The sequence below is a fragment of the Anabrus simplex genome, chromosome 1 (genome assembly GCF_040414725.1).
Source record: "Anabrus simplex isolate iqAnaSimp1 chromosome 1, ASM4041472v1, whole genome shotgun sequence".
Classification (NCBI taxonomy): Eukaryota; Metazoa; Arthropoda; class Insecta; order Orthoptera; family Tettigoniidae; genus Anabrus; species Anabrus simplex.
The window spans coordinates 131,712,333-131,731,503 of record NC_090265.1 but is presented as its reverse complement, the minus strand read 5'-3'; the positions used below and the strand labels follow the sequence as shown (position 1 = coordinate 131,731,503).

Here is a 19,171-nt window from a genome sequence, read left to right as displayed (position 1 = left end):
GCATCAATTTCGTAATTTCTAGAGGATTCCCAAATGTTCTTGGTCAGCACTAATTTCTGCGCTCCTATTGGAGAAAATAAAAGGAAATGTGATTGGTAGGTGAAGGAAAACATCGTACGCTCATTGGCCGTGGTAAGATTTCATAATTTCCGGGGAGAAGCGTTGTCGCTGGAGCCTTGCTCTGCGAGGGCGTCTTTCCTGTTTGACCACTGAAGGGAACGGTCACCTTCCAAGGTACGGGTCTTCTTGGCCCCGCCATCCGGTAAGCACTGATGATTTTTTTTAACCTTCCAGGTATTCAGTTTCAGATGTAGTGCTTCATTTAGTTTATCTTGCCGGAGCGTACCCGTGTTTCCTTCTGCTTCCAAATGTTATCATTATGACTTAGCCGTTTCGGTAAGTCACCTCACTTGTCAAGAGATAGTTCCCGTTTGTTGTTTTGTAAATTAAATGTTATACGCCTTTCGAAGTAATCTTTATAAGTAATATTTTCCTCGGGACTGTCTCATTCATTCCGCTTCATCGTGGAATATTCATCTTTAGGTCGGGTACCCTTTCTCAGAAATGTTTTTGAGGGGGCTACCCACTGAAGATGCTCTGCTCCATGATTGTACGTAAATATTTTTCTCCTTAGATGTATCTCTTCACTTTAGTATGACGTTACCTTCCTTTTATTTATTTCAAACTGTTTTGGGTTTTTAAAGGTAACGCCACGACAGTGGAACGTCATGTGTGATGTTCCAGTGTAAAAGAAATTTAATAACTAAATGCTACCCTCAAGTAAACTGTAAATTGTAATGGTTGTTGAAATAATGCCGTCAAAAATTTAATGGTATATTGGCTATTGCTTTATATATGAAATTGAATCTAAATTGTTAAGTAAAGTTTAGGATTACATTGACTTCGCTTCTTCAGTATTACCAATACCTTCCACCGCCTGGATATGGTTCCCAGCCGCTTCCCGGTTATCCTTTCTTAACAGTCATGTTGGTTAACCTGTTTGTTTATTTTCTGTGATTAATGTGCTTGCAAATCTAGTTTTGTACATGTTGACTTGACTAGTGTAGAGTACTTTTGGTGAATGCATTACGGTAGCAAACATTTTCTCTTCATTAAACCTATTAATTGTAACCTTACCCTTTGGAGAGGTTACACCGAAATCTCATTCACAGAGCCAATCATTTGAAAACCGAACACACATGATTCTAGGAATAAGACTGTGATCCTAGTCAGGCTTTTTCCACTGGAAGGAAGCTAGTGAACCAAACAATGTAGTCGTCCTTCAGTCAGAACATAACACATCATAGAATGAACTGTGCATGAAATGGCCATGTAATCACCATCCAGTCACAAGAACACAAATGAAACAAGGAACAGAGTGCTGTTGCATTTATTGATAAATGATGGTGGTGGATACAGGCAGATGCATATGTGGTTGACAGCAGAGTATGGTGATTATTGCACAAGCCCAACACAGTCCAAACAAGGCAAAAACATTTCCAAGAGGGACAAAGCTATTACTGTATTCTGTTAAGTATTTTTAAATTATAGTTATTCTTTTACTTTCAACTTTGCATTTTCCTGAAAAACTGTATTACACTGAGAGGCGTGTCTTATACACAGGAGCATCTTACATACCAGGAAATACGGCAGATGATATTTCAGTTAAATTATAGGATTATAATATCTGAATAGGATGCGGATACATAGAAATATTTCTCATGATTCAATCATGATGCATAGCAACAGCCATCATCACTGTTGAGTTCATCCCATTCACAACAAGCTCAACCATATCTCCATATTCACAACATGCTCCTCTGTCTGCATTGTCAGCAGGAAAGCCCAATAGATTACCATTATGCAAAATTTTTTTTTTTTTCAATGCCAAGTCAATAATGAATTGGGCACAATAACTAACAGGCTACAAACAATTAAGCATAAAAAATTGTTGTAAATGAGATACAAAATTCAATATACAGTATGTGCCATAATGCCTCCCTGAAGATAAAGAAATATGATATGTTATGATTCTCCTACATAATTCCCTTAAGATATATATATTAAAAAATCCAAAATATATATCATCAACATACCACAAAATATTATTGACATATTTCTACTGCATCTAAAACAGCACACACTATTAGCTCTTCCCATCCACCCAATAAGCATACATCAACTGAATAACCATCCTAGCACTAAATTTCACTGAAAAGCAAGCCTGTTCCCAAGGCTAAACAACACACAATGGTACAAACACACAGACCCAAGCTGCAAGCAAACGAGCACCACATTCTGGGCTCTTACCAAAACGACGAATTGGGATATGGGTCCCATCAGGCTTGGTAGTGGTTCCAGCAGCAGGACCTGTAGGAACACTTATCAACATAACAACGAAAACTCAACATAACAGCAAGTTGAAACTAGCCTTCGGTATATCATAGGATAGTAGAAATGATATGGTAAGTTCTAGTATGTTCTTGAACTGCTTATTCTTTTGGGGGGCTGAAACTTTCCTAATCTGAAGTAATACTACAGGGTTAAGCTTAACACAAAAAGTTACAGAAGAAAAATATAAACAAATGAAACAAAGGCTACTTCAAAATAAGATAAATAAAGAGATATGAATAAGATCTAAAAACAAGTAACTATCTAAATGAAACATGCTAACATGTAAAAACATTATAATGAAGTGTTGATAAAGCTTTCAGCCTACTTTACCTGCAATAATAGACTGAATTATTGCAAACAAATACTGGAATTAAAAAGACAGGGATATCATAACTCTCACTGGCATGTTGTCTAAAGTCTGGTATGAAGTGATGGCCATTAAGACCTATCTGTGCCAGTGCAACGTAAAGCAAATGAAGTGATAAAAACCCACAATGATTACAAAAGTCATAAAGATGCTCACAATCAGCAAAGCAGTGAACATTTCTACAGAAAGGTTATACATCTATTTTGTTTGAGTAATTCTGGATAAGACTGTAGAAAAAAATGTTTATTTTTATACAAAACATTCAGACTTACACAGAAATCTCTCAATATCTTGTAGGAAGAGAATGTTCAGATTAGACCTTATTTCTTTCCTATGCTTCTCTATGCACTATGGCTTACTATTATAAAATTCAGAGAGTAATACCAAAAAAAAATTCTACTTTATCCTAGCACAACCGTTGCTGTTAAACAAATGGAACGAAGGATAGTTCACAATAAATAAGATAAACAAAGAGATATGAACAAGATCTGAAAACAAGTAACTATCTAAATGAATCATTCTAATATGTAAAAACATTATAATGAAGTGTTGATAAAACTGGTTTGATATAGCTCTCCATGTCAGCCTATCTACGTAACTACTATGGTACATCCTACATCTACTCTAATCTGTTTGTCATATTCATATCTTGGTCTACCCTTGCTGCTTTTACCACCTACACTTCTCACAAAAACTAAATGAACAAGACCTGGGTGTCTTAAGATGTGCCCTATCAGTTTGTCTCTTCTTCTCGTCAAATTTTGCCAAAGTGTTCTCCTCTCACCAATTTGATTCAGTATAGCTTCATTGTGATTCAATCTACCCATCTCACCTTCAGCATTCTTCTGTAACACCACATTTCAAAAGTTTCCATGTTTCACTTCCATTCAATGCCATACTCCAGACAAAAGTCTTCAAAAGTCTTTTTTATTCCTATATGAATGTTTGAAGTGAGCAAATTTCTTTTCTTAAGAAAAGCCTTCCTTGCTTGTGCTAGTCTGCATTTTATGTTCCCCTTACTTCTGCCATTATCAGTTATTCTACCATCCAAGTAACAATACTCATCCACTTCCTTTAAGACTTCATTTCTTAATCTAATATTTCCTGTATCACCAGACTTCATTCGACTGCACTCCATTACATTTGTTTTGGACTTATTTACTACCATCTTATACTCCTTCTCCAAGACTGTCCATACCATTCAGCAATTTCTCCAGATCTTCTGCAGGCTCATATAGAATAACAATATCATTGGCAAATCTCAGAGTTTTGATTTCCTCTTCTTGGATTGTGAGTCCTTTTCCAAATTCCTCTTTGATTTCCTTTATTGCCTGTTCTATGTAAACACTGAAAACGAGAGGGGACAAACTGCAGCCTTACCTTGCTCATTTCTGGATTGTCACAAGTCACAAGCCCAACCAACCTCATCCATCAATTAGTAACTTGAGAATCTCCCATCTTTCTTACTAACAAGAGGAGATACAATTAACTGCATATAAAAAATAAATTTAAAAAACAGGCAGCAACTTCTACGTTAAGCTGGTAATTTTTTTATTATAAGGATTGGTTGTGAACAGACTCACGAAGAGTCAAGAGTGCTGTCTCTGGAACTGACACTCTTAACTCCAGTGTTGACTCCACTGATGCACTAACGCAATCTATCAACTGTTTTAGGAACTGCTTGGATATACATAATTTCAAGTCCCTCCCCTGATAACTTGTGCTGCAATAAATACAAGAACAACATTTTTGTTTTTTAAATTTTACGTCACACTGACATAGACAGGTCTTAAGGCGATGATGAGATAGGAAAGGACTAAGAGTGGGAAGGAAGCAACCATTGCCCTGATTAACGTACAGCACATGTATCTGCCGGGTATGAAAATAGGAAACCATGGAAATCCATCTTCAGGCTGCCGACAGTGGGGCTCCAACCCACTATCTCTAGAATGCAAGCTGATAGTTATGTGGTTCAAGCCAAGCAGCCACTTGCTCGGTACCATCATTAGTCAGTAAACTGTTTCGTGTGATCATCATTGTTAATGTAGCATTTTAGCGATGATGATGATGATGATGATGATGATCTGACAGTATACTTTTTAATAATCAACAGAACTTCAGTGACAGAAAATAGAAAAACTGGCGAGTGCTTAGAGTAGGCCATTAAAATAAATATTTTATTAATTATTGTGCATCATAACAGTTGGCCCCATGTTCTATGAGAAGCATGCTTGCCTCTTACTGGGAGGCCCCAGGTTTAATTCCGGTCATGTCAGAGATTTTTACCTGGATGTGAGGGCTGGAATGAGGTTCCTCAGCCTACATAATTACAACTGAGGAGCTATCTAATGGTGGCATTGCAGCCCCAGTCTATGAAGCCAAGAATAACAGCCAGGAAGATTTGTTGTGCTGACCACACGCCCCCACATAAATCTGCAGCGGTCATTTGGTAGGCCACGGGCCACCAAATCTATCGCGCCAAGGTGTTTTTGTGCATAGTAATTGTAATAATATATTCTATAATCTTAAATAATGGCCAACAAGAAATTCAATTACCCAAAACAAAAAACCGGCAAGTACATAAATTAACAACAATTTTTTACCACTTATTCAAGATCCAAATTTCAGGCATTTACGAATTTAAACAGAAATAAACATATTTGAGTGTTATTTGATACAACCTTGATGTTCATTCAGGAATGAAATATGTCATTCTATTTTAATTAAGTTGTTTCTTTTTCATATATAGTTCTATTACCATATGTTTTCTTTTTAAGGTAGTTTATAAATGTATGTATTCAAAATTAATTTGGGTAGACTGAAGAACCTAACAGTTATAAATTAACTGAGTCAAAACTGAAAATACATGGCTTCAGATATCACAAACAAAAAGTTCAAACTGTCAATGTGAGAGAAGTCTTCCTCAGGGACAGATGTTTTCTTTTCTGAAAACGCGAAACACTGTCTTCGTGAAACATAAATAATTTCTCTTTATTTTCTCTGACAGTGCAAAAATTCCAAAATACTATTTATATTGCCTTGGAAACCTTATTGATACAATTAATTGTTTTGACATTTAATATTTTGTTTCATTTCTAGTATTTGACATTAATCATATGAAGGTTGTCAAAGAGAGACATGTTTGATTATGCTTGCCTGATCTAACTTGACTGAATTAATTGGGGTAACTGTGAGGCATTGATTGGTTGGTTCTATATGGTAATTACTAACCTACTGTGACTTTTCCTGGTTTATTAATTTGACTCAAAGTTTTAATACTTTTGAGATTGATAAAATGTACAATTCCTTGCCAGATCAGTGAAAAATGAGATTAATTCCACTATATACAACCTGTGACAATAAAGTTCAATGAATAGTCCTGTACTATCAACACAGATGAATAATGCACGACAGTGACCATTACTGTCATTCGAAATAGTCCCCTCCCATAACTATGCACTCCTGAGATCAGCGATACATGTCCTGGAAACTTTGCAAGAAGGCTTCCTTTGGGATGGTGTTCAAAAGCCTCGTCATGTTTCATTGGATGTCAGGAATATCATCAAATCTCCTTTCTTTCAAAGCGAGTTTGAGTCGTGGGAATAGGAAGAAGTCCAAAGGATTGAGATCTGGCCAGTATGGGGGATGTTCAAGTTGCACCACCCCCTTTTTAGCCATAAACTGTTTGACGGGGTTTGTCAGAAACACTTTCCCGACCTCCTCGAAAATGGGCAAACCACTTGTACACACATTTCAAGAACAGTGCTTGATCTTCATAAACTCGTACCAGCATCGCATGCGTTTCTTTTGGTGTCCTGCCAAGCTTAAAACAAAACTGTACATTGATCTTTTGGTCGTTCACATTCCTGTTCGCAGTTCAGAACCAGCACACTAAACACGCATTGTGTCAAACAGGTCTCACATGGCACACACACGATGCTCAACTGAACAACGTTGGGAGCAGGTGGTCAAAACCTGCTGCTACACAGGTGCAGCGGTGCGTGTCACCAGTGTTGCCGGATCGACCGTTCTGGCTTCATTCACCGAACTTTATTGTCACAGATTGTATTTAAAGAGAATTCTAGGAATTGATGTAAATTTTATAATCAAATTAATAAATTTAATTACATTTGTTGTTTAATGAGTCTGAATCAAGCATAAAAGATCCTGACCTCATCAGCGCTTCATTGAATTAAATGAATTAACTGATAATCCATTTTGCGAGTGTTACAGAGAAGCTGAATTAATTACCCATAGTTGTGGACAGTACAAGGAGTAAAGAAAATTATGAATTAATATATGAAATTCCACTGCAAAATGTAAAAATTGTTATATGGTTAGATAAAAATAGCAGAAAGAATAAGAGGTCTCATACTTTCTAAAGATACTATCAATTTAGAAAAGTATCGCATACAAATACTCACACTGTATTTTGAACAAATGTCTGACAATGAAGGACAATAGGTGAATTTTCAGTAAGGTTCTGTAACAGTACAGTGCTGTGGATTTTTGAAATTGAAGTTTTTGATAACAGGATCATTATTACAAAGTTATGGCCCGTACATTTCTCCAACCATATCAGGTGTGACTTATCTGTGAGGATCCCCAAAAAAAGTTCACAGGAAAAACCTACATATTCTAGAGGAACTTAAAGAAATTATCAGAGCAGATATTGGAATAATTACAGAAGCAGAGCTATTGCAAGTAAATATAAATTTCATTAAGATGTGTCAAGAATGAGAGACTACAGATGGACACCAATTCGAACAACACACGTTTAGTATTCATTATGAAATAAAACTGTGTGTGCATGCTAATACTGATCAAAGTTGTGGATACAGAAATATGAATGGAACTAGTCAATCAGTGGAGCCAGCCACACACATAGCCTTCACTCAGTACAGGCTACACTCACCAGCAGACAAAGGTCAAAAATAAATCAGTGTACTACTACTACTACTACTACCAACCTGGTGCCATTACCAAACTAAATGTAGTGGCAAGTCATCTTATGTTGAAAAAAGGTATAGTCTCGAAAAAAAAAAAAAGAACGACTTGGCCGTGTGGTTAGGGGCGCGCGGCTAAGAGCTTGCATCCAGGAGATAGTACGTTTGAACCCCATTGTCGACAGCCCTGAAGATGGTTTTCCATCGTTTCCCATTTTCACATCAGGCTGTAACTTAATTAAGGCCATGGCCGCTTCCTTCCCACTCCCAGGCCTTTCCTGTCCCTTCATCACCGTAAGACCTATCTGTGTCGGTGCGATGTAAAGCCAAAAAAAAATTAGCACATGGTATTGTACATTCCTGGCATTTAATATTTCAACAGACTTAATTTAAGTATCAACATATAATACACCTCCCATGTAGATATAAACCCTGTGGATACCTACAACAAATATTACATCTAGTGTATCTGTGAGAAACTTACAAAATACCTTACACTCGTTCTTATTTTGAGCTACAGTACAACTGCTAACCCACATTAGTGCCAAGAATTCAATAACCATTCCCCATTGTTGTTAGTTTCCATATTCTCACCAAACTTGTCAAATCCTGGTTTTGAAATCAGCTGTCAGTGAAGGAAGCAACCACAGCCGTAACTAGGTACAACAACAACATTTGCCAGGTGTGAAAATAGTACATCACAGAAAGCCATTTTCAGGGCTGCCGAGAGTAGGATTCAAACTCACTACCTCCCAAATGCAAGCTCACATATACAAGACCCAAACTGCATAGCCAACTCACTCGGCTACAAGAACTTTGTTAAATTGAATTACCTTGTTGTTCTTACAGAAACATTCCATAAGACATACGATTTATCCCTCCTTCAAATAATCATTGTTCCAAAACATACCATAGAATTGCTATTTCTCCATACCCTTTCTCACTTATTCCATGGGCATCTTGTTAATTAAAGTATTCAATCATGTCAATTCTTTGAATTCTTCACTGATCATGTTTTATCATCTACAAATAACATACATTATATATACAATTAATTTATTCCGTCCTAGTGCGATAGTTATGAAACTATTATATATGGTACCATAATTACAATCTATCTATTGAAATATACCATTCAAAACACAAGATGTATTCAAAGGTAAATTTCAAACAAGTAAGTTTCCCTTCATGACGTCAACCCTACATGGAGGGATGTATTCACTGCTGCGTATTTCTGCAGTGGTTGGTAGTGTGGTGTGTCATGTACACGCGAGCACATAAATGGTGTCCCGGCATAAACAATCAATACTGCCCTACTCCAGTACTGAAAAGGAGGCGAAAGGAGTGAACGGGTAGTGCTGAAGGCACAGTGTGTGTATTCCGTGGTGGTCTACATTTCATTATATTGTAAAATTGTAAGATGGCTCCTATCTTATCATAAGCGAATCGAGGCCATATTATAGGCATGTGGGAGGCTCATATGGTCCCCCAAGCAACAGCTCAAGCAATACCATGCAGTCTTAAGGCAGTCTGGAGATGGGCAGAAATATGGCAAGAACGAGGTGAAGAAGGTAGATCATAGGACACCTAACAAGGCTCCTAGAAGAACTACTTCCGAACAGGATGCTGGAATCATTCAAACTATGAACAATTCTCCAATTCTCCGTTTCTGACTATCGGTAATGAGATTGTCACACTGGAATTACCAGTAAGCCGGACTACCGTGAGTCGCCGACTCCATGCTGCAGGTATTCACAATCACCGAGCTGCGAAAAAGGGGCGACTTCTTCCTTCTTCCTATCCACACAGAACTTTGTGTAGGCTTTAACTACAAGAAAGTGTTACTCCACGACAGGAATGGGAAATTACAATTTGATTGGATGAAAAAGTATTTTGCTCTGATCCAGGTAAACAGCTAAAGTGCTGGCGTCTGGTTGGAAAGTGTTATGAAGAGCCGTTTGTCCAGGTAACTAATCAGTCTGGTTGCATCACATGTGGCTTATCGAGGTGGATAAATGCTGCCGGTCCAGGAGAGTTGATAAGAGGTCACTCCACATATGACTGCTTGTGAATATGTGGAAATTTTAGAAGGTGCTGTTCTTCCTAGCGTTCAAGCTATTTACCCCGTAGAAGAAGTTCCTGTTGTCATGTTTGTGCAAGACAACCAAAGCTTTCTTCAAACAGCATCCTGCCGTTAACATGCTTGACTGGCCTCCGAAGTCGGCTGACTTAAATATAATAGAACATGTTTGGACAAGAATGGTAAACACGTGGGTTCCAGGTCAGGAGAGGACAAGAGCGGCTCTGTTAATGCACTGCCATCTAGTTTGCGCAAATCTGAGGAATGAACCACACTTTTTCCAACATCTAATAGATTCTATTCCCAAGCGGCTAGAGTAAGTGATAAACAGGAACGGGGCATGGACTGATTATTAATGTTCTGAAAGGGAGGAGGAACCCGCCACTTACACTTGTTGTAAAGTCAGTATTTGATACAACTCTTTAATTACTTAATACCCATTTCACATGCCTTTGCTGGCAGGACCTAGTGTTTACAGTGTACTACGTCTTCTGGTATAGGCTAGAGCAATTTTGTTACTTTCATTGATCTGTCTCTGTCTTATCCTTGGCTTTGACAATATGAAAGTGACCGAGGTATGAGCGATACTAGTAATGTCTTTCCTTATGCAGCCAGTCCCTGCTATGAATGGTGTGAAAATGTTGCTCATAGAGTCAGTTGGTGCATGCATATCAGTGGGCTTGACAGACTGATATGTAATTGCAACTCCTGGCTCGGTGAGGAAAGCAATGGGAAACTACCTCACTCCTCATTTTCCTAGTACGCCTCTTCAGTGATGCCTAGGCCATCTATAACAGCTGATGGTGGAGCTGTTGAGGATCCAACCAGCCTTAGGGCTGTGGACTGAACATACATACCCATTTCACAATTAGTTGTGTGTTAATTTCCATTTTTCTTTCCTGGAAATTATGTAACTATGGACAGTGCAGTATGTTTATTATTTTACCGTACATTTATTTTATTTATATATTTTCTAATAAGATGCAATATGTTCATATTTTTTAAAGATATTTCTGTAAAAATTTGTTAATTTTATAATTATTATTTATGTTGAGATGTTGCAATAATAGGATTTTGGTTGTATATTTTAAGACATGATTTTGTATTTTATGGAAATCAAATTTTAATGATACTAAATTATTTTCAGATGTATTTTCTTATTGATCAAGAAGTAAAATATATCTTCAGTTATTTTTATAAAGAAATGCTTACAAAGTTATAATACTTTATACATCAACATTTTTTTTTTTGCTAGGGGCTTTACGTCGCACCGACACAGATAGGTCTTATGGCGACGATGGGATAGGAAAGGCCTAGGAGTTGGAAGGAAGCGGCCGTGGCCTTAATTAAGGTACAGCCCCAGCATTTGCCTGGTGTGAACATTTTATTTTAGCATATTAATTTTTTATTTATAGTATTTATCGTAATTCTATATCCAAGGTGGTAAATCATGACGATAGAATTCCAGTAAAGTCCAGAACAAAGATATGAACCAGTAAATGATATTTTGGAATTACGCCCCGATATAACGCAGCTACAAAATATTCCTAACTAGTTTCAAATACTTTTCGGTTAAAAACATCCTTTACCTCTTGATACTGTAATTATCAGAATAGGTTACCTAATGCTGTACTTCAATACATTCCCCACCGCCCCCATTTTAATCACAACAAAGTCTTGTAGCGGGCTGTCTACGTGCAACAATGCGTTAAGCGAGAAGGTGGGTCCACTGTGCCTTTGGCACTACCCCTTCACTCCCTTCCCTCCTGTTTTGTTCTGGAGTGGCCTTCAACATTACCCCTTCACTCTCTCCCCTCCTTTTCAGTACTGGAGTGGGGCAGTGTTGATTGTTTATGTCGGGACACCATTAATATGCACGCATGTGCATATAAAGAGGAGCATATTGGAACAAACACAAACACCCACTCCCCGGATCAGATGAATTAACCGGACACAATTTTAAAAACCAAACTGGCCTCGATGCTGACCATTCAGCCAAGGAGTCAGACATTGACAAAATCATGTTATCACAGTTTATTCTGGTCTCAGAAAAAGCAAAAAACATATCCTTTCCTTGAAAGGCCTTTGCAATCCAAGCTGCAGCTACTGATCTATCCTTCTGGAGGTTAGCTTGGGTTAGACCTTTGTAATTTAATTATCAATCGGTCTAGTCAACAAGCATTACGTAGTAGTACGTAGAAGATTATGCTGTATGTCATCTCAGTTAACCTCAAACATGAGGACATTCGAAATTGCATACCATACAGGTTTTCAAAGTGATTTATAGAAACACTGTATCCATCCCTTATCCAAGAATACAAGGTTCATACACCTGTAGAGATATGTTATAAAAAGTGCTGTACAATGAGCTTTGGATTTTCCCAATAGACTAGATGGAGAGTTTGTCAGGCAACAAATCATCTAAGAGAGGAACTGTTTGGGTTGGCCAGACCAATTGCAAAGAAACTTCATAATATGATTAATAAAGGCATCAGAACATCACTGCACACCTGTTGCCATTACATAGGTTATCCACAGCATTACAAAATGAGTGATTATGAACAAGAAACTGGGAATGTCCTCATTTGTACTAATAAAAGATAATATTAACAGCATGCACATTTATACGTAGATAAACAAGATTTCATATTGTATTTTAGCTTCTGTTGTAAATGACGCTCAATCTAGGAAGCCAAGAATGACTGCTGAGAGGATTTGTCGTTCCAACCATACGATGCCTCATAATCTGCAGGCCTTCAGGCCGAGCAATGGTTGCTTGGTAAGCTATGGCCCTTCGGGGCTGTTGTGCCATGGGGTTTGGTTTTGGTTATAAATGATACAAAAGTATTTACACCTATTTTTTTATATATATTCACAAACTGGACATATTACTAAAATAGGTTTGTAGAGCATGAAATTATGTTAATGTTGTCAAAATCTCCTTTCCTGTATAGGCTTGTAGTTACAAGGCTTGTAGTGTTTAAAATTCTGTTTGAGTAGTCAAAATCACCTTTTCACAATAAAGTGTTTCACGAGACTGAAAGAACAGAACTATTGGTACATTTCTACAGTACATATGCAAGGTTATCATCAGCTACTGCTGCAAGCCACCCAGCTATTTTTCACCATGTAATTATAATTCTACTGTTGATTTTATGACAAAATGATTTTACCCATTAATTTAAGGATAAGTTAATTGATTATTCACTCAAGTTTAACATAATCTGTCAGATTCAAACCAAACAGTTCCTTCGTAGGAGGTAATTCGTAACTCTTTCAATTGTGCTAGATGAGATATGACAAGACAACACACAACAGAAACTGCAGAATAAGCTATCCCAACAACCCACAGCACACACTAGCACACTCATAACTTCCTACTATTTCCTCTTCCAGGACATACACAAGTTTTTTAATGTGTAAATGCTTATGTAAATAACTCTTGCATATATTTCCAAATGTCATTTTTATTTAATTGTGATTTGAGGACTCTGAAGAGGTACATATGATTGTATAAAACATGTCATTCAGTGTTTTTGTCAACCCCAAGAAAAATGTTATTCGAATTGCAATCTTCTCCAGTTCCCCTTTAATATATACCTAGCATTTAACGTTATAAAATACACTCCCAGATACATCTATAAAATAATCATATTTATGTCCAAGTTAAGTTGTAATTTAAGTAATGAGTAATTAAATTTCATCTCTTATAATTTGTAAAAAAAAATCTGTTTTACATAAAGTACATTTTACACTATTACTGATCAATAACTGAGAAGGGGATCAATTAGAATATAGTTTTCAAGAAGACAAATTTTAATATGCATTAACATCCTATAAAAAGTCTATATTCAAACAGATTAACCCAAACAAACGCAATACTCACCCACAGTAGTATAACGTACAAATGTCTCCTTGTTTTCAATCATAGCATCCACAGCCAACTTCTCACAGTACTGAGCAGTAATAATGGCAATTGTAGGCTGTTTTGATCTCACCATAGTAGGCATCTGCTTTACAACCTGTAGCAATATGAACAGAAAAGAAATCAATGTAGACTGTGAATAAATACACATTTCTAACTGACCTTTAAACAAAAGGACTTGTATTATTTTCTAGAAACAGAGTATGTCAATGGAATAATATAATAATGCTATTTGCTGTACGTCCCACTAACTACTTTTATGGTTTTCAGAGATGCTGAGGTGCTAGAATTTAGTCCTGCAGGAGTTCTTTTACGTGCCAATAAATCTACCGACACGAGGATGACGTATTTGAGAACCTTCAAATACCATCAGACTCAGCCAGGATCGAACCTGCCAAGTTGGGGTCAGAAGGCCAGCGCCTCAACCAGCTGAGCCACTCAGCCCGGCATGGAATAATCTAAGTCCCACCCTAATAATATAAAAATGAATTGCAAACCATTCACTTCATGGTCCGTATAGATAAATTAATTTAGGATGCAGAAGAAGAAATTGAGGTACGATATTGCTTTACTTCATAATGTGATACTGTACTGCATCAGGATTTTCTTTTTACAAAGTTCACTTAAAGTACTTCAATAGTTTCTTTCTGAGCTATAAAGCACTTCTGTCTTATGATCTGAGATAACTATACTGTTACGTGGTTAATGTCAGAAAATGTAAGTATTTGAAATGAGTAGAGATACAATCCTGCAACCTTGAACACAACAGATGCCTAATCAACTTTGACACACAATAAGTTGAAGGATAATGAGAATTCTAGGAGATTTGAAATTACACTCTCTTTAGTGTTATTTCACAGTTTGTTGCTGATGATTAGAGCCCAGATTTCCATGCAAATGCATGTTTTTAAATAAGCTGGTTACAGTTCTCAAACTTTGCAAATATTCGTTTCATGGCTAAACGATTCCAAATAACCGTTCTTTATCCCTGTATGTTTACATGTTTTGACCTTTTTAGGAAAAAATTCATGCATAATGCATATTTTTAAGATTTTGGATTTAATAGCAAATATTTTGACGTTTAATATTGCATAATATGACTTTTCTTCTGACTTTGGCGCATATATAATGTTAACTTGCATGATAGTGCCTTTTATGAATGTTAGTTTGCAGAAATCGGGACCATTTTTCCACATTATACAGTATGTCTATTACTGAGAGACGGAGAGTATGTATTCGTGGCATCCTGCGTGACAACCAAAGTTATTATGTATGGTAGAGGTCTTATAATCCAACTAACCAAGCACTTTCTTATCAATTGCTTGAGTAAACATTGACATAAGCCAGAAGTCCCCACCTCTATCTCTGCAATTCTTAGGAATAAGGTGTCCCAGATATAAATTGAACCATAAATTGTGCATTACTCATTGACGGCTCACATTTTTGCCTATGTTAGACGAACAAAACAAAACTTGTATCACACTCCTATGACGTCGCGTTACTGAGATAGCAGCTTACAAACTTTGGCATTACACTGAACCCTCTTCCGTTGTTCGGAAATTTTCTACCTGGAACTCTCACTCGTCACACGTCTTTGTTATCGCAGCAGGCAATCGTTACCAGTTATTGGGGACATTCAAATATGTCTGCAATCATCGCATGGGAAAGTAGCTGCGGCAGCTAGAGACAAGTTGAACAAAGTGATCTGTTCACATCCCGATTCTTAATTCATCAAGCTTACAAAGGACGTATTGTGGTGAAAATGCAAAAGATGTACAATCTGACTTCACTTTGTACCATATATCTTGATTTAAGTATGTACCTGTTGCTTCTTGTGACATAGGAAGATCATTTTCTGTGCTTAAGAATGTGCTGACAGATAAACGGATGAGTTTAAATCAATATAATTTGGAGAAATTAGTTGTACAAAGTTTCAAAAGGAACTGAATTTTGGTAGTGCATATTTTTCAGTTTATTGTGCATGTTATTCCATATGATAGTGTATGAATGCATGCATATTTTGAGATTTGATAGTGCATGGAAATCCAGCCTCTACGGATGATGATTCAGGTAAAGTGCTTGTGATGTCCTGACCATCACCCTTGCATACTAAGTGGGTGGGCATCTGTCTGATACTTGGATGTGGCGTCAATAGTGGTGTGCCCTTATTAGGATTAGGATAGAAGAGACTGTAGGCTCTCACCTGGAACTGAAGTGAGAAACTATGGAAAGCAACAACTATAATAACTAAGGGTGTGATTCTCTCCCCAATTATGCTACCTGAGACTGACTGCACATTGCTCTAGTCCCTCACACCAATTTTAAATAATATATAGCAGAAATGGAAATTGAATCTGCACCTACCAAACAGAAAGCTATTCTGTTAACTGCTATACCGTAGTCATAGGGTGATATTCATAGATTTATAGTGCGTTTGTTTTTGGTTCTGGCCGGGCAATCATTCACAAGCGAGTTGAGAGGAAAAGCACAGGTGTTATCCGCTTGGTGTATCATGGTGGGGCGAGGAACAGGTTCCGAGGCAGCCCTAGCCTGGCAATATCCTTATGTAGACAGTGTCTGCTTGTCTGTGGCCAGTGTAGTGCAATTAATTACAATAATTTGTAAAAGAGCAATAAGGTTATTTAGAAAGCTGTGTTTGCATGACGTACATTAGATTATTAAACCACGGAAATGCCAACAAAAAATTTCCTGCTTGAAAAAAGGGTTTTTAACATCTGACACATAAGTACAAACTGAGTAAAGTAGAGAGGTGTGTCGACAAGAAAAGGACACTTGCTGGCATTCCAGCTCCATGTAGGGCGACTGTGAGATGTTTTGTTAATAAATTATGGCCAACAGGATTACTAAAACACTGCAATTCCTAAGCATTAATGAAGGAGTCTAATTGAGGGGGGGAAAAAAAAACTGCTGAAATTAGCACATCATTTGAACACTCACCAAACAAACTGCTATCACGTGTTGCACAGCAAGTAGGTGTTTCAAAAACCTCAGCACACAAGGCTACAGAACTCCTACATTTCAAACCTTACAGAGTGACCACCGTCCATGAATTATGACCCTTTGATGATGGACTGTTTTTTTTTTTTTTTTTTTTTTTTTTGGCTAGTTGTTTTACGTCGCACCGACACAGATAGGTCTTACGGCGACGATGGGACAGGAAAGGGCTAGGAGTGGGAAGGAAGCGGCCATGGCCTTAATTAAGGTACAGCCATTTGCCTGGTGTGAAAATGGGGAACCACGGAAAACCATTTTCAGGGCTGCCGACAGTGGGGTTCGAACCTACTATCTCCCGAATACTGGATACTGGCCGCACTTAAGCGACTGCAGCTATCGAGCTCGGTATGGACTGGATTATACAAAGCATTGTTGATCTTCATTTAATAATTTTTTTTTTTTTCTGACGAGGCATGGTTTCACATAAGTGGTCATGTTGCTGCACAAAACAACAGGTACTGGAGCACAGAAAATCCCCAGTTAATTCATCAAGTTCCATTGCATGATCCTAAAGTTGGCATATGGTACATGATAAGAGCACAACAAATAATACAGCCTATATTTTTAATAAGGTAAATTCAGAGAGGTACCACATAAATATAATCGCACCCTTTTTTCAACTGTTGTCAGATAATGGCAGGGAAAATTGATATTTTCAACAAGATTCCGCCACAGTCCATACTGCTGCTGATTCCATGGATGATATAACAAAGGTTTCTCATGACAGGATTATTTCTAAAGGGTAATCCCCCCACCATTCCCCTGATCTTACCGTGCATGACCTTTATCTGTGGAGAAACCTATAAATAAATTGTACACAAATAATTCTCACAATGTAGAGAACTTAAAGACAATATCACATCAGAAATCAGGAGAATTACAACTACAGAACAAAAGTGTGTGGGTGGATATTTCATCAAAAAATGTCAGGAATGTGTGAATGCAGGAGAACACCACTTTCAACATCGCCTGTGACAAGAAGAGTACTCATTATAGTGCCTGCTGTTGTTACCTAAAAACAAAATAAATCCCCATGCTAGTGTTGTGCTTCGGTCCCAGCCCTCCCACTACACTTACATGAGACTGTCTGGCCAGGACCAAAAATGAACTAACATACTTTAATATCAAAATTTATTCCAGATTACAACAAAATAAGTCATACTTAATAGTGGTTTACTATTTGATAAAATTTAAACTTTATAAAGTTCAATGGGGCTCATGACTTTTTGCCTGAGATTTTATGCCACAGAAAGATACCAGGTAAGTTTCATAATATTATAATGTGAAATAATATAGTTAGACAGAGATAGATTTATTAAAGAAATAATAAATTGTCTGTCCTTCAATTCAGATCTGGAATACAATACAGTTACAATTTCATAGAATTTACAATCATCAAAAATTGGAAATTTACAATTGTTAATGCTGTTATTGTCCTTTTTTGGAGTGAAGGCAGGGGAGGGGGAATGTTAATCATGTTCTCAGGTATAGATGGAAATGAATGATGTGTACAGTCCCTCAGAATCTGTATTACTATTTTTTTCTATTCTGCAGAATGGAATTTTAAAATTTTGAAATATGGTTGATGTCTGACACGGGAGGGTGCCTCTTGCTCCAAATAGCAGGCCTCCGAAAATCCACTGATCGATAGGTATTTTGTTCTTTGCAGACAGGTAAAGCATGCATAGTACATAAAAAGCTTGTTTTTCTAGGTCCACATCCTGAGCCTAATTGAAGTCTCTTTCTAAGCGAATGGTGCAGTCGAAATCCATTGCTTTGCTGTCCTTTCAGCTGATGGCTACGAAGTCAGCTGTCTGATTAGAGATTTTTCCAGATTACAACAAAATAAGTCATTATTAATAGCATGTTGTATCACTGAGGTTAGAGTTTAAAGGAGAGCATGAATCACATGCAGAATACGGTCATTGTCCTCATTCCATTTCTCCTTGAAATGATGTGTTGGCTTTATGAGTCAATCTTCTTGAAGTGTCTCCCTGGTTAGCCATGAGGATCATTGTATGGAAACTTAATCCAGTACAAATTATAATCTGCATAATGCAGCCCTCAAACATCTACTTTCCTAAAGAGTTGGCTCTCCCCACATGGCTGAAGAATCTCTGTATTCTAGCGAACAGCCAGCTTAAAATTCCAAGTTCTTTCAGTATAGAGTCGATTAGTGTTGAGTTTTTTTTTTCAATTTGGTTTATATCACACCAACAGAGATAGGTTTTATGGCGATAATGGGATAGGAAAGGGCTAGGAGTGGGAAGGAAGCAGCTGTGGCCTTAATTAAGGTACAGCCCCAGCATTTGCCTGGTGTGAAAATGGGAAACCACAGAAAACCATCTTCAGGGCGGCCGACAGTGAGGTTCAAACCCACTATCTCCTGAATGCAAGCTCACAGCTGCACGCCCCTAACTGCATGCCAACTTGCTCGGCAAGTC

The 19,171-nt window shown here is 37.4% G+C and overlaps 1 protein-coding gene across 3 annotated transcripts in view; it reads right to left on the bottom strand.

Annotated features, from left to right (window-relative positions):
- The window catches only part of LOC136884782 (uncharacterized), a 302,644-nt gene that overhangs the window by 95,439 nt on the left and 188,034 nt on the right, over window positions 1–19,171 (bottom strand). For 2 of the 3 annotated variants that reach the window (XM_067157084.2, XM_067157077.2), the window contains exons 7-8: window positions 13,674–13,809; window positions 2,311–2,370 (exon numbers count right to left, since the gene is read on the bottom strand). In XM_067157084.2, the coding sequence (XP_067013185.2) occupies window positions 2,311–2,370; window positions 13,674–13,809 (196 nt within the window). The remainder of the gene's footprint in view (window positions 1–2,310; window positions 2,371–13,673; window positions 13,810–19,171) is intronic. The other variant, XM_067157091.2, reaches the window with a different exon arrangement.